Raw genomic sequence first — 21,116 nt, 5'->3', positions numbered from 1 at the left:
AGCTGTTAATAGCCCAGCAAGAAACTAATGCAAACCAGCAGCAGACGAATGCAGCCCAGCAACAGCTGCTAATAGCCCAGCAAGAGATTAATGCCAACCAGCAACAGGCGAATGCAAACCAGCAACAGACGAATGAAGCCCTGCAAAACGCGAATGCAAACCAGCAAGAGACAAACCGCTTGCTGAGAGAGGAGCAACAGCGGTTCGCTCAGGGCTTACAGCAGGAACTCGAGATCCTGAGGGGGACTATCAGTAACCTTCCACTGGCAGCGGCAGCCCCAGTTCCGAAAATGACCAGGGCAAGCCACTACCTTCAGAAGATGGGACCCTCGGATGATGTGGAAGCCTATCTTCTCACGTTTGAACGCACGGCACAGAGAGAGGGATGGCCAGAAGCTGAGTGGGCTGGTCTAATCGCACCCTTCCTAAGCGGCGAACCCCAGAAGGCTTACTTTGATCTAGAGCCAGCCGAAGCTAACGTCTATGCAAAATTGAAGTTCGAGATCCTCGCCCGCCTCGGCGTAACCACGGCTGTTCGCGCCCAAAGGTTTCACGCATGGTCCTTCACGATGGATAAAGCCACCCGAAGCCAGATGTATGACCTCATCCACCTCGCCCGGAAGTGGCTACAACCCGAGATCAACTCAGCCAGCCACATCGTGGAACGGTTGGTCATGGACCAGTTCTTGAGAAAACTTCCCTCTGCCTTACGCCGTTGGGTCAGTCGGAGTGACCCCCACAATGCGGATGAGCTTGTGGCCCTCGTAGAAAGGTACAATGCAGCAGAAGAGCACCCGCAACCCACAGTCGTGGAGCAACCCCACTACCCGAGGTTCCAGGACTCTTCCAGAGACGGTAAAAGGGTACCGGGGTTAAGGGGCGCTGAAGAGCGGCGACCACCTTCACGCAGCACCAGCAACAGTGGTTCGCACACTAAGGGCAATAGCCAACATGGGGAGCCGGGAAAAGGCTCTAAGTGGGACACAGACTATGTACCTAAATGTGTAAATTGTCATGAGAGGGGCCACACAGCAAAAATCTGCCCACTAAATGATGAGCCCATGCAATGCAACAGCGTGGAACCTTATTCGCTGTTGTCCCAATGTATGGGCCCTAGCCCAGAGGACCCCTTGAATAACCATCTGTGGGCATTTGTAAAGGTTAATGGTAAGAGGGTTCGGGCACTTCTTGACTCTGGGAGCATGGTCACACTAGTGTCCGAATACCTCTTGCCCATTAAGAAGAAACAGGGAAACAGTTCACAAAGAGTGGCAATTTGTTGTATACATGGGGATAATCATGAATATTCCACTGTTGATGTTTTTTTTGAAACAGAGTTTGGTTCTTTAGATTTCAAGGTGGGTATTGTACCCAAACTGGCACATGATGTGTTAATAGGGACCGACTTTCCCCATTTTCTAAAAATGTGGTCCCCCGCTCAGAATAGCGCCCAGAGTTCAATAGCGGACCATAACGAAGTATTAGAAGAAACAAATCCTTTCCCTTTTTCAGAAATGGAGGTTGACGAGGGCCCAAATAAGAAGGGGGAAAAGGAAGAGTGCTGTAAAATTCCCTTCCCCATCACTACTTTGGTAGGGAATACCCCAAATCAAGATGTTGAGCAGACACTTACCACCCCAGAACCGGATAAGACCCTCGCTGACCTAGAGGTCAGTCCTGGGAGTTTTAAGAAGGCCCAGTGGGAGGACCCCACATTAGCGGTAGCAAGGGGAAATATACGGGACCAGAATAGTACTCCTGGCCAACCAGATAGGTCACTTGCTTACCCCTACTTCGAGGTAGAGAACGACCTAGTATATCGGGTTGATAAAAGGAAATCAGTTACAACTAAACAATTGTTGGTACCACGGACATTCCGTAACGTAGTATTACACCTCGCACATAGTCATCCATTGGGGGGACACCTAGGGGTGGAAAAGACAAAAGAAAAGGTTCTCCGAAGCTTCTATTGGCCTGGGGTTCTGGCAGAAATTACGAATTATTGTTCCTCATGCCCAGAATGTCAGATCACCGCCCCGTTCAAGGCGTACCGCAGCCCATTGGTACCCCTTCCCATAATAGAGGTACCATTTGACCGGATTGCTATGGATCTAGTAGGACCCCTAATAAAGTCTGCTAGGGGACATCAGCATATATTGGTAATATTAGATTATGCCACCCGATATCCGGAGGCAGTTCCCCTACGTAGCACCTCAGCTAAAAACATAGCAAAAGAGTTAGTAGTTCTGTTTTCCCGGGTCGGGATTCCTAAAGAGATTCTATCTGACCAGGGAACACCATTTATGTCCCAAGTAACGAAAGAGCTATGTAAACTCCTAAAAATCAAGCATCTCAGAACCTCAGTCTATCATCCACAAACAGATGGTTTAGTGGAAAGGTTCAATAAAACCTTAAAGAGCATGTTACGGCGGGCGGTTGATAAAGATGGGAAAAACTGGGATTGTTTGTTACCGTACCTGTTATTTGCCATTAGGGAAGTTCCCCAATCATCCACAGGCTTCTCCCCGTTTGAACTATTGTATGGCCGACACCCAAGGGGCTTACTGGATATAGCCAAAGAGACTTGGGAACACGAGGTTACCCCTTACAGAAGTGTAATAGAGCATGTTGCCCAGATGCAGGACCGCATTGCTGCAGTCCTACCCATAGTGAGGGAACACATGGAGAAAGCTCAAGAAGCACAGAGGAATACATATAATAAGGGTGCTAGGGTCAGAATTTTTTCTCCAGGTGATAGGGTACTAGTTCTGGTTCCCACCGTGGAGAGTAAATTCCTTGCTAAATGGCATGGGCCATATGAGGTCTTGGAAAGAGTGGGAGAAGTAAATTATAAGGTAAGACAGCCAGGTAGGAGGAAACCTGAGCAAATTTACCATATAAACCTACTCAAGCCCTGGAAAGATAGAGAAGTCTTGTTAACCCTAGTACCCCCAGGTCCGTCAGAGAATCAAGAAACTGACCCAGAGGTTAGCATAGCTGAAACCCTGTCTGTTCATCAGAAACGAGAGGTTCAGAATTTAGTGAAAAGAAACAAAGAAATCTTCTCTATACGGCCAGGTAGAACCAGCGTAATTGAACATGACCTAGTCTCTGAACCGGGGGTCCGAGTTAACCTTAAACCGTACCGAATCCCAGAGGCCAAAAGAAAGGCTATAAGTTTAGAGGTTAAAAAAATGCTAAAACTAGGTGTAATTGAGGAATCCCAAAGTGGGTGGAACAGCCCTATAGTCTTAGTCCCAAAGCCAGATGGTACAACAAGGTTTTGTAATGACTACCGGAAACTAAACGCGGTGTCAAAATTTGATACTTATCCTATGCCCAGGGTAGATGAACTTGTAGAGAGACTGGGCAAAGCCCGATATCTCACAACCCTAGACCTAACAAAAGGGTACTGGCAGGTTCCCCTCACAGAAAGGGCAAAAGAAAAGACAGCCTTCTCAACCCCAGATGGCCTCTTTCAGTATAAGGTGTTGCCTTTTGGCTTACATGGAGCTCCCGCCACATTCCAAAGAATGATGGATAAAATTTTAAAACCACATGCTCGGTATGCTGCCGCATACCTGGATGATGTGGTAATCCATAGTGAAGATTGGCAATCCCACCTTCCGAAGGTCCAAGCTGTGCTTGACGCAGTCCGGTCTGCTGGACTAACTGCTAACCCCGCTAAATGCACTATTGGTCTGGAGGAGGCCAAGTATCTGGGATATTCTATTGGCAGAGGTTTACTCAAACCCCAAACACTCAAAGTGGAGGCGATACAAAATTGGCCAAGGCCAGTTACAAAAAAACAAGTAAGGACCTTTTTGGGGTTAATTGGGTACTATAGAAGGTTTATTCCCAATTTTGCAACTAAGGCAACCCCACTAACTGACCTCACAAAAGCAAGAGGACCGCTAATGGTAAAGTGGTCCCCCGAAACCGAACAGGCCTTTAGAAGCCTGAAAGAAGCTCTCTGTGCCCAACCAGTGTTGGTCACACCTGACTTCTCCAAAGAGTTCGTAGTCCAAACCGACGCATCTGAGGTAGGGCTGGGGGCGGTACTCTCCCAGGAGTCTCAAGGGGAGGAGCACCCCATCCTTTATTTAAGTAGGAAACTAAATCCCCAGGAGAAAAATTACTCCATAGTAGAGAAAGAGTGTCTCGCAATAAAGTGGGCTGTAGAGACGCTCAAATACTACCTGTTGGGGAGAAAATTCCGGTTGGTCACAGATCATGCACCCCTTACCTGGATGTGTCAAAACAGGGAAAAGAATGCTAGAGTGACCAGGTGGTTCCTAAGCCTACAACCCTTTAAATTTTCTGTGGAACACAGGTCAGGGCACAAACATGGCAATGCTGACGGGTTGTCAAGGATGCACTCCCTAATATCCATGGTCGCTCATCCCTCGAGGTCTGAGCTGGGGGGGAGGATATGTGACAGAAACCAGGGGATGGTAATAAATTCCGTATATAGGGCTCCCAGGATACTAGACAGTTTCTATCCTGTTTGGCCTGGGAGTGCAGCCTTATAATACATACACTCCATCCCACAGTTTGGCAAGCGCTGGAACTGAGGGATGAGAGATCCAGACCAGAGTTTGTCTGCTGCCTGATTTCTGTCACCTGTCATGCTAATTAGGAATCAGGTATGAAAGACCGATTTCCTGTTTGCTCTGGTCTCTCCACAAGAGCCAGTAGGCTGGAAGGCTGCTGAACTACAGAGGGGAGAAGCCTCTTCCCCAAACAGGTTCAATCTTTCTGTTCATTTGTGTAAGACTGCAAAAGTACCGTGTTTTGATGTTGGAAGTGGAAAAGCCACTTCTAACCCTGAGTCAGGGATATCTAAGTTAAGTTATCGCTCAGGTGAGCAGCTTTTGTTTTGATCTGTTTTCTGTTGTATGCACTGTGGCAGTCTCAGTGCCTGGGACTGAATAAACCAGGCATAGCCTGTTTAAAGGAACAGTACGTGACGCCTCATCATTTAACCTACCCTAAAAGACCGTGTTCTAAACAGTCCCGGACAAACGACGGAGCCCCGGAGTAAGCCGTTTGTCACAATATATATATATATATATATATATATATATATCCCAGAATCCCTTGCTATAGTGGAAGTGCTGTGTGCTGGGTGATAATGGTGAAAGACAGGGTTGCAGACCTGTCTAAGACATGCAGATGAGCATACAGTAATATTTACAGTTGCTTTATGCTTTACTGTGGAGGGTTTTAGTCACTTTTTTAACCCACCATAACCTTAATAAATATATATATATATATATAGGCACTGTACCGTGTATCTGTGTTAATGGATGTAGCACTGAGCTCTGTCTGTGTTTCATGTTCTGTCTCTGGTTTTAAATGTGTACAAAATGTAGGCTGATTTAAGTGTATTGATGAGAAGCAAGAGCGCAAACCGCCTGCATCTTCATTTCAAAGGAATTACTGCTATTATCTAGCGCAGGTGAAGCCAACTCCAATCCTCAAGCGCTACCAATAGGTCAGGTTTTCCGGATATGGCCAAAACCGGCGTTAGGTTTGAGGGGCCCATGGGGGGCATAATGGTAATGAGGCGCCCCCTCTACTCCCCATGTAAAAAAGATAAGGGGAGCTACCTTGTCGAACAGACCTCTGGCAGCATCGCGGCGTAATGATGTGTATATCCAGGGAGTAATCCGATTGCCAATTCTGGGAGTCAGGAAGGAATTTATTTTTCCCCTTATGAGATCTAATCGGATAATATGTCACTGGGGGTTTTTTGTTTGCCTTCCGCTGGATCAGTAAGTTAGTATTGATATAGGATAAAGTATCTGCTAAGTTTAGCATAGGTTGACACTTGATGGACGCATGTCTTTTGTCAACCTCATCTACTATGTAACTATGCCACAGTGTCATGTAACATCACATTGCATTGCAACGCATCATCATCATCATCTGATGTCGTCACCATGGCAACATGACTCTACAAGAGGTGGCCTGCTTCGGAAAAGGTAAGACCCCTCACACAAACTCTCTCTGCCGGGGACCCCACGCTTCCTGCTACAGACTTCAAACTTGGTGCCACCATTTACAGAATCAGTATCTTTACTCACTGAGCCGCTCCATCTATAGAAACTTACCGACGAAACAGACTGATGATTCTTTAAATTATTGTTAAAGCAGCAATACCACTTTCCCCCCTTCTTTTTATATGTAAAGCATGTGACAATGACCGAGCCACTGATTGCTGAAGCAGGGATATCCTGAAAACTTGACCTGTTGGTGGCCCTTGAGGACTGGAGTTGGCCACCCCTGCTCCACAGCAAGACCTAACCTAGAGCCCCAAGTGACCAGTCCTGAGAATGGAAGTTACCAGAGAAGGCATTGCTGAGAGTTGTACTTCCCTGCAGCACGGAGTCCCCGAGGCTCGACGAGGTTCAAATACCATCAATGAAATCCCTAAGCAAGCAATTAGTAGCAACACTTTGATCTACAAATATTTTAAGTGTCTTATTAATGCTTTCATCACATGTGCTACCAAACTACGTGCCAAAGGGAAATCAAGAAAATGAAATCAACAGGTTTTCTCCAATAAACCAAATTCAAAGGGACTCAGTAGATAAGCACTACCGTACAATGAGACCAAAGTATGGGACATGCATGACACATTAAATAAGTTATGGTGGGTAAAAAAAGTGACAAAACCCCTCTACCGTATAACACAGCATTTAAAAATCCCACATTGCGAGTACATTCACATGTCTTAAGACAGGTCTGTAACCCTGCCTTTCCCCCATTATCTCTTAGCATACTGTGCTCCCACTGCAGCCAGGGGTTCTGGGTAAGGGTATGCAAATGAGCACACAGTGGACATACTGTACATGAAATGCTGATCCCAACAGTTATTGCATGATTAACCCCCTGGTTGCCAGAGGGTGTGGCATGAAAGATACAATCTAATGCCTGGCAGGTAAAACAAAGTTGACTTCAGTTCTGAATATAACACAGGTACCCTTTCTCCAATTGGACATCTCCCCGCACTATTTGCTGGCAGTAATGGTCAATACTGTTGTTCATCTCCTGCAGTCTCAGATCACAGTGCAAATGTAGCGCAATCTCTTCAATTTGACGCTATCTACTATATAAATATCTGATGTTATAATGTAACTATAGGTTTAATGTAACTGGTGTTGGCAGAATGAGGGAGCACCCGCTTTCCCTGCGCCTCAGCACGCAAGCGAAGAGCCTGGACAAGGCCTGAGGGAGTACTGAATCAATCCCGCTGCTCAAATTACTAACTGCTGTTGCCACTATTGTATGCTTTCACACTCTATATTTTCCTTCTCGCATGTTATCTGAAGCAACAATACCCCCCAAGAAGCGGACAACTTGTCCTCAATGGGCCACCCACAGTTCAGTTATTAAGGAAATCCCTGCTTCAGCACAGGTGGCTCAATCGGTGGCTCAGTCTTTGACTGTGACCAAATTTGGATTGGTTACCCTAGAGAGCGTGCACCCGAGAGTGCTGGCCCCCGGGGTTTGCCCGGGTTATAGCTACGCCCCTGGGTCTTGGAAATAATGGAGCTGCACGGCAATGTTTCTACTCATTTTCTGCTCTTATATATGTCGAAGCTCTCGTTGGCCACTTTTCAACATCCTTTGGCCTCGGCCAGGCTCCCCGCTGGCGTGCTGAGGCGAGCTGAGGCTCAGGGAAAGCGGGTGCTTTCCCTGGCCTTGCAGGTGCTTTCCCTGCGCGCCGTCAGGGGGCGGGCCGGGGGCGGACCAGTGACGTCACGGAGCTGGTTCGCCCTCATTGGGCGAACCGCTCACATGACCGGCCCTGCGCGACGGCAAGCGGGGAAATTGTAAAATTCCCTAAGACCTACGCTTCCGCAAGCGTAGACGAGCCCCTACTATAGCTGCTCTAATTGCGGCTGTAGGGGCTCAGTGCTGAGCGGGAGCGCGCATCAGCCAGTAAGCAGTAAGCATGGCCGAGGCCTTTGAAGCCGCTGACTCCTTGCTTAGGAAGGTTTCAGCCCTATCCCAATGAATGGGTGGCTTCCCAATGTATAGAATAGAATCCAAGGTCTATTCCAAAACAAAATGAGGAAAGCTATTCCAGAGTAGAGATGGGCGAGCCAGTCCCATGCCAGTCCCAATCACCCCCCCCCCAAAAAAATCCACCTGCGGATTGGGCATTAAAATAATCTGTGAAGCTCAATCCAAATCCGCCATTGGATACAATCAGGACAGATTTTTAAGAATCCGACTGCAGATTCCAGAATCCGTGGCCGGATTTAAAAATATGTATTTTACTTGTTTATTTGTAACACATATTACCAGTAAACAGAGATATTAAACTTAAAGGAGCAATCCAAGCAATATTCTACATGTCTTTGTTAAATAAACCATTTCTATAGTAGTAGTACTTATTACCTTTTTTGTATTTTAAAATTCAACTCTTAATGCCATTTTTAATGAGGTTTAATATACTGAACATCCTGTGATTTCTGTAGCAGGCTTTGGCCCACCTCCCCAGCAGTGCAAGATCTTTGTAACATTTTCCTGTTTGTGAAAACTTGTTACCAATATTCCCAGCCGTTTGAGCTCCAAACTTGGATACTGTTTCTTTAGTTAGTAATTAAGAATACATTGTAGCTGCTGTTACACTGACTGTAGGATTGATTTGAAACTGAAAGGCAGCCTTTTGGTGAAGCCTGGGACGTGGGATCTTGCTGTTCGGTCACGGGAGAACGCACCGATCGGTAATTAGTTTTCAATAAAGGTAATCAAAGGCTGCATGCATAAACATTTTTAAAAATATATATGTTTTTATTTTTTAAAGCTGTTTGGACTGCCTCTTGCATTCCAGAAGCAGCAGTTACACAGATGTATAATGTGTGATAGATCTGAGGCGGACGCTCTCTATTCTTCTCTTGCAAGACAGAGTAAATAGAAGTGCTCCGCTGGGCTGCTTTCTGATGCACACAGCGGGGTCTCTCCAGGAATAGGAGCCTGTGGGTTGAGACACCACAAGCTCAAGCAGGTTGCAGAGGGGAAAGAAAATTAGATTCTTGTCATTAGCGTACAGCTGATGTCTGTGAACAATGTGTGAGGGTTAACAAGTGGGCATAAAACAAAGGGGGGGATGGGAGGAGGAGGCCAGTGGCGAATTTGGAAGAATGCATCTATTGGGCCCATCACCAAGTTTATGTTGCTAAGGCAGAAGAATGAGGAGGAATCTCGCTGACCATCTGCTACACGCATCCCACTTCACAAACACTATGGCAAGCTATAGTTCTGTTAAACCCCATTGCTGCTAAGAAGACTTCTTTGATGTATTATACCAGGGGTGGCCAACTCCAGTCCTCAAGGGCCACCAACAGGTTTGGTTTAAAGGATATCCCTGCTTCAGCACAGGTGGTTGTCATTAACTGAGCCACTGATTGAGCCACCTGTGCTGAAGCATGGATATCCTTAAAACCTGGTGGTGGCCCTTGAGTACTGGAGTTGGCCACTCCAGTATTATACTGACCTGTTGCTAGCACTATCAGCAGTAAGATATTTGACCACATGAGCAACATGAAATGAAGTTTACAAACAGTGATCTTTACCGACATTGCAAATCTGTTGTCTTTCTCCACACGATGTGAAGTTTATCTAATTAATACAACAGAACCACACTTTTACAGGCCAATATTGCAGTTTAATTAACTCCTTAAACGTTGAAGGAAAAAGACCAGAAAAATAATACCCCCAATAATTCAACATGGCCAAGCAACACCTTTCCAACTCCTCCAACTGCTCAATTTAACAACTTCCAAAATAGCATCCTGACGCAAGTTACCCAAACTAGTTTACTGAAGGGATAGGAAATGGCAAGTGTTCCAAATTACTCTCTTGGCATAACATTAATGAATACCCTGATATACACTCTTAACAGATGTGCTATATTCTGTTTTGTGTGTGCGTGTCTCATGTATCAACTTTTCAACTTTCTGTTCTTTAATATGGGCTCTGCATTAGGCTCATGGGTTCCACATTTGGAATATATATATATATATATATTTTTTTTTTTCCTTCAAAACGTTGTATGTTTGTCCCAAAGGCCAATCTGATAAGGCCAATCTGATTGGTCAGTTGGTCTGTCACTCACCCTCTGGCCAATCAGATTGGTCCGTGGACCAGCCCCGCACGCCTCATTGGTCACACTCCCCGCTCCGCCGACACAGTTACCACCGCTGCCCGCTCCTCGGTGCCGCCGCCACCGCCTCACCTCTCCTCTCCCCACATTCTCCCCCACTACACCCACACCAAACCCCAGCCTCTGCACCGCTACCCACGGCCAGCACACACACACACACACGCACACACACACTGACTGACGCGCACACACACACACTGACTCGCACACACACACACTGACTGACGCGCGCACACACACACTGACTGACGCGCGCACACATTCACTGACTGACTGACACGCTCAGACACACACACTGACGCGCGCACACACACACACACTGACTGACGCGCGCACACACACACACACACACTGACGCACACACACACACATACTGACGCACGCACACACACACACTGACTGACGCGCGCACACACACACACTGACTGACGCGCGCACACACACACACACACACACACACTGACTGACGCGCACACACACACTGACTGACGCGCACACACAAACACACTGACTGACGCGCACACACACACACACACAGACGCGCGCACACACACACTGACTGACGCGCACACACACACTCTGACTGACGCGCGCACACACACACACAGACTGACAGACACACACACACACACACACACACACACACACACTGACTGACGCACACACACACACACTGACGCGCAAACACACACACACACATACACTGACTGACGCACACACACACTGACTGATGCGCACACACACACTGACGGAAGGGAAGTGGGGGGGAGAGGGGGGAGGGTGGGAAGTGGGGGGGGGAAGGGAAGTGGGGGGGAAGGGGTGGGGGAGGGGTGGGGTGGAAGTGGGGGGGGTGCGGGAGGTGAGGTAAGTGACAATTAATGTATCATGTGGCCGCTTGCTCCCCATTCCCCCAGTGTCTGCCAGTCGTCTGTTCCCCCCCCCCCCCCGAAACCTTCTATCTGTTGTGGATGTCTGCAGACGGGGGCGCGTGCATGCGTCGGTCGCTCCCACACCCGTCCGCCCGCTCCCACGTGGATCTGAGGCGGGAGGCAGCGTGTTGTGGCCTCTCCCCCGGCCGGCAGTCCGCTCCCCCGCTGTGTCCCGGGCGCTCGCTCCCATGCGGCCGCTCCCCCGCTGTGTCCCGGGCGCTTGCTCCCGTGTGGCCGCTTCCCCGCTGACTCTAGCGGCTGGGGTGTGAGCTTGGAGGCAATACCGGAAGGAGGGGCAGGAGTTGGAGGCAGCGGGAGGCACAGGGGTTTTGCGCTGGGAGGGGAGGCACAGGGGTTTGAGGCAGCGGGAGGCACAAGGCTTTTGCGCTGGGAGGGGAGGCACAGGGGTTGGAGGCAGCAGGAGGCACAGGGGTTTTGCGCTGGGAGGGGAGGCACAGGGGTTGGAGGCCCTGGCGGCGGAGGTGTGCGCTGGGAGGGGAGACACAGGGGTTTGAGGCAGCGGGAGGCACAGGGTTTTGAGGCAGCGGGAGGCACAGGGGTTTGAGGCGGCGGCAGGGGTGTGTGCTGGGAGGGGAGGCGGCAGTTTAGTTACTTACCTGGGCGGGAGGAGTGTGTGTGTGTGTTGGACCTTTGGCCCGTCACTCCGCCTCAGGCCAATGAGAGGTGTGCGGGGGCGGGCGGGCCAAGGGAGCCATCTCATTGGCCTGAGGCGGAGTGACGGCCCAAAGGTCCAATGTGATTGCCCCTAGGGACAGGACAGACAGACAAACACACATATGACGGTTTGAGAAATATATATATATAGATAGAAATCGTGAAAAAAAGTAATGAATTCTTACAAGAATAATGCGGCAGGCATAAGCTTATGGGGATCTATGTTAAAATGAACAAGCAAAAGGTGACACGCTATATGCTCATTTGCATGCCGTTTCCCAGCATCCCTGGCTGCAGTGGAAGCACTGTATGCTACGAGATAATGGGGAAGGGCAGGGTTGCAGACCTGTCTGAGACGTGTGACTGTGCTCACAAGAGAGATTTGTATTTGCTGTACAAGAATTTGTGATAAGGACCCTGTGCTGCCTCTTAAAATTAGAATACAGCCTCCAAGAAAGTAACCCAACAGAGAATGGACCAAAGGATGGAACCAAGTTTGCCCTGAGTGAGTCGAGTTCATCCCAACTGCTGAAACAACTATGAAATCACTGCGCTAGACTAATTGTACTGGCCTAATAGTCTAAATCATCATGTAATCAACATCTGCCACTGCTTTGACTCTAATTGCTAATTCAATCATTTCTCACACACCTGTTTCTAGTATTAATTTTAAAAGAAACAACAATCAATGCATTTGTCTCTACTCAATGTCCTTTTAGTGTGTTTCCACCCTTGTCTGCAGGTTTGGCTTGGCCTGGCAAGCATTGTTTTAACTTAATGTGATTTGTGAACGGCACTAACACACCAAATAAGTGAATAAAAGTGCAGTATACTTTAAATAGGTGAAAAAGGTGATCTCTAATAAATTTCTCAACCTTCCAGGAATATGTATAGATTCCTTTACGAGATAGCTTGTCCAGGGTAGAAAGGGAGCGACGATATCAGGGATACACCGAAAAAAATAAAAAACATATAATAGTGCAATATATCAAAACCGCTTGGATAGCAGGAAAACTTGGCTCTTTAGAAATGCCTACTTACAGCAGGTCAGATAAAAAACAGCATTTTCTACACCACTGGTAGAGATGGGTCTTAATCTTCTAAACCCGGACAGGTTTTCAGCAGGGAGTATATTCAGATCAGCTCTCAGACAGGAGATGGTGTATGGTGAATGTCATGCAAAACAAAAGCATTGTTTTAAACCAGTCCCAAATGTTTACCAGGTTGGTTTAGCAAAACGTTGTACATCTTCCACTCTAACCTCATGCAGACTGCAGAACTTTCAGGTTGGGAACTTATTGTCTAACTCGGGGTGCTAAACTCCAATCCACTCCAACAGGTCAGGTTTTAAAGATATCCCAGCTTCAACACAGGTGGCTCAGTCAAAGACAGAGCCACATGTGCTGGTGCTGGGACTGATTGAGTCACCTGTGCTGAAGCTGGGATATTTGTAAAACCTGACCTGTTTGGGGATTTTGAGGACTGAAGTTGACCACCACTGGTCTAACTAAACCTATCCCACTGGGTGTTGGTTGTGTATATGCCAACCCACCGAAATGTGCTGGGAATATCTCCTAAGAACATTATAGGCCCATGATAATCCTGTTCATGGTGCTTTTTGTATTCTGCACTTCCCACCTCCTTGTACTCCGCAACAGAAATGTACGTACCAGAGCTCAGTGGATTCCTTAGGCGTGTATAACTAAGGTCATTTCAAACGCCATGTGGTAAAAGGGATGAGCGGCTCAGTGAGTCAAGACATGGATTCTGTAAACAACGACACAGAGTTTAAATCAGGGGAGCCTGATTCAACTCTCAAAGTCGGCTCCTTGTGACTTTAGCAAGTCACTTTATCTCCCTGTGCCACAGGCACCAAAAACAGAATTTGAAGTCCTTTGAGTTCCATAAAAAAAACTGCTGTATGAAATAAAGTTATTAAAAGAAGCCTGAAGCTGAGTTTGCACAGTATTACGTTACACACACCACGTCGTTCCAAACCACCAACAACTTTGTCTTTGGTAGGGAGACTCATCCTGGGACTGGCAACACGCAACTCCAGTGAAAATACCAAGCAATACTCTCATCTCATGGACCCAGCACAGAAGAGCAGAATATACCAGTCTATCTATCCTAAGGTGATATCGCCGTTTCACAATTGGCCGAAACTCATAGGGTCATGCACCTCCTCCCACCCCAAGTTTGAAGCCGATAGCAACAACAATGAAATTGAAGCCATTAATTAACCCCTTGTACATATGACTGTCACAAACTAACAATTTCTGGGTTTAAAAAAGACATTAAAAAAAGTTATGGCGGGTAAAAATAAATAAATAAAAAAGCATATAGGACCCCATTTAAAAATGGATAAGTAGAGTGACACACTGTGCTCATTTCCATGTAAGTACCCAGAATCCCTTGCTGCTGCAGTGGAAGCATTGTGTGCTAGGAGGTAATGGGGAAACACAGGGTTGCAGACCTGTCTGAGACATGCAAATCCACCACAAGTGGGATTTTTATTTACTGGATTTAAAAACAAATACAACTTTAAGAAGAAAGTGAGCTGCAATACTTTTAATCAACCTCTCAAAATGCATTCAATAACAGTTTATATAGAACACCTAACGCAGGTGGTAAAAGGAGACTATGCAGGCTGCTGCACAATATATAAAGGTATACTATCAATATTTGTTCATACATTTTCATGTTGGATTTCTCAAGATTTCACCAAATAATGCCCATTATCAAGCAAAGAACATGAAACGAAGATAGAAAAAGGTGATGTTGCAAAACATCTCACTGGTAGCAATGGTGACAAAAAGCCCCTAATGGATAAATCAATGTGGTTTCAGACAGTAAATAATACTCATGGAACACAGACAACTATATATCCAGTAAACAAAATACGTGTTGTTGCATTAAAACTTGTTCTCTACCAATGTGTGATGATCTCATCTCTCCCATCTTTTAGGCATCACAATGCAGCAATTTCAGACCTAAGCATCCACACACTGCTTCATTTGTAACCAGCATCCAACTGTCTGTCTGCATCTAAATCATTGCTGCCCGTTACCTCGTCAAAGGGTCACCCGCTTCTGAAATGCATTATTAACCTCTTCATTGCTGGAGGGCACTACAATGCATTATGTTGGATAGATAACTTTTTCTCTGTCCCGATGCTACATAACGTGTAGTAACAAAGGAGGGAGTAGGGGGTATGATACCTTTTTATTGGACCAACAAGTCATTGACATGTTACAATATAGCTGTTGCTATGCTAAATAACATGTTCACTGCAACAAGGGTTAAGAGATGCAACAAAACACACAACACCATTCCTTTATCAATCGCTATACTGCACATTTTGCATTGCAGCTGCAGTCCACCCAAGGTCTTCCAATTCGCCAGTAGTAGCTGTTTGTTTATATTTATATCAAATGTTTTACCAGACAATCATACATTGAGAATTACCCCTCATTAAAGCAGGGTTTCAATTTATGGCATAACCCAGGGGTGGGCAACTCCAGTCCGCTAGGGCCCCCATCAGCTCAGGTCTTCAGGATATCCCTGCTTCAGCACAGGTGACAGCTCACTGACAGTCACCTGTGCTGAAGCAGGGATATCCTGAAGACCTGTTGGTTGCCCTTGAGGACTGGAGTTGCCCACACCTTAACCTGTGATACTACAATCTAGTTGTTTATTATGGCATTGTGTAGGTAAACATCCTTAATGTCACTCACAGCATTGTGTGTATTCTTTTTAAGATCACCATTAGTGCCTACGCATATTGTATACAATAATGTCTATCGTTTCTTCCCATTTTATTAGTGTTAAAGAAAGAAAAACACGAGCAGGTCTGAGGTGGCGTAACCCTTCCTGGTTAACTTCCAGGTAACAGAAAAGTTCTGTGGTTGCTATGCAGATCATTGCTACAGCTCTGAAATAACTAATTTATCACTAATATAAAAGCAGATTTGAGATATGAAATGGGCCTGGATCAGATGCATGTGCGAGGACCCCATTCCTTCCTTAGTACATTGCTATACAATACATCATACAATATATTGCTGGCACCATTCTGCTCTGGTAGGACAATATGTATTTGAGCTGAAAGTGCACAATGAACTATCGTTGCATATGTGAACGTCCCTGTGTATGTGAACGTCCCTGTGTATGTGGGCCGTGGTGGATCACACCTCCCTGTTAGAAGCCTATGAAACAGGTTGGCTGGCCCACTTGTGATTTTTTTCTGAAGTCCAGGTTAGTCTGTGTATAGTGAGACACTGCAGAGCTCGGAGGGGGGAGCTGAGAGGCACTTGGCAGGCACCACTGAATACTGATCAGATCTGGTCTCTAGCGCTAGCCTTCAATGTCTCAACCCAAGGCATCCGTACTGTATATAAAAGGTACAGACAAATATGCTTGACTGCATCATATTTTGTGACATTTGACAAAGATCAATAATTAGGAGGTTAATAACCAGCTTTTCTATTCCTCCCACCACGTCCAGTTCTTAGATGACCAATGGGTTGAAAGACCCAGGCCTCAGCAAAAGCCAATTTCTAAAATGTATGGTAAGGTATCTTGCAGGAATTCGTCTGTTTGGACACATTAACCCCTGTGTTGCCAGCAGGACTTGCTCTGCAATGCGTTACAAGCTTCTTCAGAAGCAAATGTGTTTATATTACTGATTATTCTTCTGATGCAATTTGACGTATGTATAAAATATTTGCAGTTATGCAACACCACCAATGTATGCACCGCTTTACCAATGAGACAATACAGGGAAATTATAATACAGTAAGGGCAACAAGCATACAATCGGACAATAGGAAAGGAAATCCCTGCCCCAGAGAGTTTGCAATCCACACTGGTGGCTCAATCAGTCCCTGCTTCAGCACAGGTGGCTCAATCAGTGGCTTAGTCTTTGACTGAACCACTGATTGAGCCACCTGTGCTGAAGCAGGGATATCCTGAAAACCTGACCTGTTGGTGGCACTTGAGGACTGGAGTTGACCTCCCCTGCTCTAGCCAGTTGTCAGACCCTCTGGAAGTCCCAGAGATGCAATGAATGTAATTGGTAACTTGGTGCATAGTAAAGAGAGATTCATTTATGCCTCAGGCGAAAACTGTATTTTTTTTCCATACTTGATACTTGCAACTCATTTAGTTGTTAATGATGTTAGTGTTGATGTGTGAAAAGCACAAATTAGTTCCGCATTGCATGACTTGCACAGTTAAGCATGCATGTAACAAATCCGTGTTACATGTTATACTAATTTCTTATTTGCGGAGTGAGAGAGATTAAAAACTATATTTACTGTACATCTTATAGATACAACACATTTATTTGGTAGTTAGGTGGAAATTCATATGGTGTGGAAAAATCTACATTTTTGTCAATTGCGTTATCTTTTTCCTGGACAAAAATAGTGATTAAGACCATTTTTTCTTAAATGTCAAGTAATGGAATTTGCTTCAACTTCTATCTGGATATTATTAACTGTATTTCCCCAAAGCTATGAAGCATGGAATAGCTGTGTTGGACATGTTATGCTCAGCTGAAGAACATTATTTTATTACAACAAACATGTTAGTTTGAATGTGCCTTTTTTTTTTTAACACCCACCTTTCTTCATATCTCTTTTCTAGGGTGCAACCAAAACATGTTCAACTGATTCATGTGTATCTTGCCTCTGATCTCTGTGTGAATGCTAAGCAACATGTTCAATTAATTTCTACCAGCACTGTCCCTAATGTAGAATATGTTTCAGTGATTGATGTCCTGAACTGTAAAGGGTGACTGATTATTCGAGAGCTGTCCCTGGCGTGCAGGATTTGAATATCGTTAAGATGATGATGTGTTGTAAGGGTGGTATATATGTTTTTGTGATATTGTTGTGTATGTGCAATGCCTTCAGGCTCTTGTGGAAGTGATAATGCCATTCAATAGTTCGCGCTGGGTCTCCTCCAGCATACTGACTGGGTTACATGTCTTATTCTGGTGCCCCTGCAATAGACACGCCAGGTAACTGATGGTTTGCCCCTCTATGAATGAAGGGTCACAGCCAAAGTGACTGATGCCACTCCAGCACAGAAGCAGTTAGGTGACTCGCTATGCTAAACCAAAGGGGTTAGGTGTTCCTGATGACATCCCTTCATTACTGAATGTGGTGACTGTTATGTATGCCCCCTCTATATGAGTTGGATGACTCATGTGGGTGACCCTCCAGCACTGTGCATCTTGTGGGTGCACATAATGCTCCTACATTACTGACAGTGTTAGGTGATTCAGGGCAATAGGTGATTTTATAACACTGTTCCAGCAGTGACTATGGTAGAACTTAAAGCCCCTGAGCAGGCCAAGTTGCCCCTATTCAAAAAGGTATACAGTGGCTGAGAATGGTAATGCCCCTTCAGTATACAGTATGTATCAAGGTAAAAGTGGTGCAATTCTGGACCAAAAAAATAAAAACCGCACCAAAAAAAAAGTCTTATTCATTTCAATTGGGATTTTGTGTCCCACTTCTGCCTTGATACATCTCAGAATAGTAGCTAGGTGCATAGGGTGAATAAAGCAGCTGTGCCCTGTGCCCACACCCCCTCAACCTGTGCCCACACCCCCTCACCCTCCTTACCTTGTGCAACTTCCACATGGCCCCCAGCGCCCTGACCTCGTGGCTGGCGTGCTTGCCCTCCTCCAGGCACTGGTAACACACCGGCAGTTTGCACTGCGCGCAGTACATGCTGTGGTTCTCCAGCTCGTGCTCCGTGCAGGTGGAGATCTTGCGGGGGCTCAGCCTGCAGCGGCTGGCCCGGCCCTGCCCGGGGGTGACCAGCCGGTGCTTGGCCAGCGGCCCCCGGGCCGGGTGGCAGCGCGCGCGGCACGGCTCGCAGTAGAACACGTCGCACTGCTCGCACATGGCCGCCGCCTCCTGGGCCCCTTGCTCGCACAGCTGGCACCGCGGGGCCGCCGCCTTGCTCTGCTGGTAGCGCTCGATCACCCCCTCCAGCACCCGGTTCCTGGCGAAGCCCTTTAACCCTTTCTCGCCCAGCACCAGGCTGCGGTGGCACTGCGGGCAGGTGACGCAGGCGTTGCGCGCGCCTCCGCCGCTGGGGGGCGCCAGCGGCAGCGGGGGTAACTGAGGGGGGAACACGCGCACCGCGTTGGGGGACTTCTGGCAGGGGGTGGTGGGAGCGCTGGCGAACCCCCCCGCGTACGAGCCGTAGCCGCTGTCCGCCTCGCTGTACAGGCTCAGCTTGTCCAGGTCCAGGTAGTCGTAGTCGGAGGAGACCCCCGAGGCGCGGCGGCGGCGGTTACTGCCGGGGGGGTTAGGGTGGGTGGGCTCGGAGTCCGGGGTCTGCACCAGGATGTGGCGAGCGCAGCCCAGGCACAGGCTGTGGGAGCAGGGCAGGAGGATGGGCTCGCGGTAGAAGGAGCCGCACACGGGGCATTTCAGCTCTTCCTCCATCTCTTCCATAGAGGGGAGTCCCTGCTCTGAGAGGGGGAGAAGTCCCTGCTCTGCGCGGAGGGGAGAGGGGGAGGGATGCAGCGCTGCAGCCGCAGCCGGGGAGAGAGGCGGCAGGTAGCGCCGCCTCCGGGCTCCTGTCATTGGGCGGCTGGAGCGCAAGGGGAGAGTCCATTGGGTAGGCGAGCTGTCAGTCAAGCAGGAGGGGGAGGAGTTTGTAAGGGGATGCTTGGCAGAGCATCCTCAGCAGCATCCAGTGCAAGGTGCTGAGGAGAGAGAGAGAGGGGGAGGGATGGTTATAGCTTTGCTCATTGATCTGTCAGGAGTGGGAGAGATAGGGGACTGCAGTAGTGTAATCATGGCACTGAGTGGGGGGATGGGGCTCTTAGGGATCCCTGCTCCCTCAACCCTACAGATTACCCTAAAGGGCGGCCAACTCCAGGCCAAAAGGGGCCACCAACAGGTCATGTTTTCAGGCTACCCCTGCTTCAGCACAGGTGGCCCAATCATTGGCTCCAACTGAGCGGAAGCAGGGATAGCCTGAAAACCTGACCTGTTGGTGGCCCTTCTGGCCTGGAGTTAGCCACCCCTGCCCCCAAAACATAAGATAAAGAGGGTTATGAACAGAATTGATCTGAAATGATGTTGAAGTGTATATATAAGTGCAAAACTATTCATTTTGGCCAGTGGTCATGTATTACATATTTTTACTATGTGAAATGGGGTTGGGAATGTTGCACCATTCCTCCCCCTTCCCCCTTTTGATTTCTGTATCCCCCCCACCCCCCTCCTACAACTGTTGGAAAAACTTAATAAAAACTTAAGTGAAAAGGTCACGTAAGGATCACTGTGCAGTTACATCGCTAAAACTGCTCATCACTCTTTAGGGAAATGTACTGCAATCCAGGACCAATTTTAACCCCTTCAGTACCATAGGGGCCTTTAGTGCATGACTGCAGGCAATGCAGCATTGCAGGTCGTTCTACCTGTAAAGGTATGTTAGCTTTGTTTTCTTGTCATGGGCTTTTTCTTTTTTTTTAAAGGCTTTAATCATCAGTAGTTTTGGTTTAATCGGTTTAATCAGTGTGCGTTGCCATTTTAACCACTTCAGCGCCAGAGGGGCCTGCAATGTATTACAAGGCAATGATACTGGTACAGAAGGGGTCGAATAAAGGCATTATTGGAGAATGTGCCCCTTCACATACCCACCGCAGGCCCTTTATGCCAATTAGGTGTTAGAGAGACGTTTTAGTCGCTTTAAAATCATATGTTTTACCATGGCATCAGAACAGCAAACATGCATGGTTGTTCAGTTACAATACGCATGGCGGTAATTATTTGAAAGCACTTAGTTTTGTTGATTTGCTGATAAAATTAGAAAACTTAATGACCCATGCAGAGCCTATCTCGCACATTAATTCTCCAGCAGTTACTGGAAATGACCTTTCAGAAATATAGCTCATTGCGCAGCCTGTAATCGCTTAGAAGGACAATGGCATTGCCCCGTATAAAATGAAAGGTTAACAAGTTTGATGGACTTAGAACTATTAAAAAAAAAAAAATCCAAATGTGTTACCTTGAGGACACCCACAGCTAATTTGTGTCATTGACATGTTTTCGGTGTCCTTAAAGGATTAACATATTAAAGCAGCAGCTAATATCTCTGAGGCACCGAACATGTATGGATATCTTTATCTATATTGCGCCCACAGTGCAGTCAGCGCTTTAGAAAGGCAATACAGTACAGTGATTTATAGCAAAGGTGAGCAAACTGGGGGACGCGCAAGATTTTCTGGGGGGGCGCGGCAGTTATAGAGATCCCGCGCTCTCCCCCAACGCATTTAAATGAAATGCTGTGGGACCACG

General features: G+C 47.1%; 1 protein-coding gene across 13 annotated transcripts in view; it reads right to left on the bottom strand.

Moving 5' to 3' along the window:
• TRIM9 (tripartite motif containing 9) overlaps window positions 1-19,345 on the bottom strand; it is a 124,889-nt gene extending 105,544 nt beyond the window's left edge. For 6 of the 13 annotated variants that reach the window (XM_075613811.1, XM_075613819.1, XM_075613813.1 and 3 more), the window contains exon 1: window positions 18,420-19,344. In XM_075613811.1, the coding sequence (XP_075469926.1) occupies window positions 18,420-19,262 (843 nt within the window). In that variant the 5' untranslated portion in view covers window positions 19,263-19,344. Of the gene's footprint in view, window positions 1-18,419 lie in introns of all 13 variants that reach the window. The other 7 variants (XM_075613820.1, XM_075613817.1, XM_075613824.1 and 4 more) reach the window with 3 other exon arrangements.
• Between the last annotated feature and the right edge of the window lie 1,771 nt (window positions 19,346-21,116).

The sequence above is a fragment of the Ascaphus truei genome, chromosome 9 (genome assembly GCF_040206685.1).
Source record: "Ascaphus truei isolate aAscTru1 chromosome 9, aAscTru1.hap1, whole genome shotgun sequence".
NCBI lineage: Eukaryota > Metazoa > Chordata > Amphibia > Anura > Ascaphidae > Ascaphus > Ascaphus truei.
Note: the sequence above shows the minus strand (reverse complement) of the source record. Positions and strands in the feature narration are given on the sequence as shown.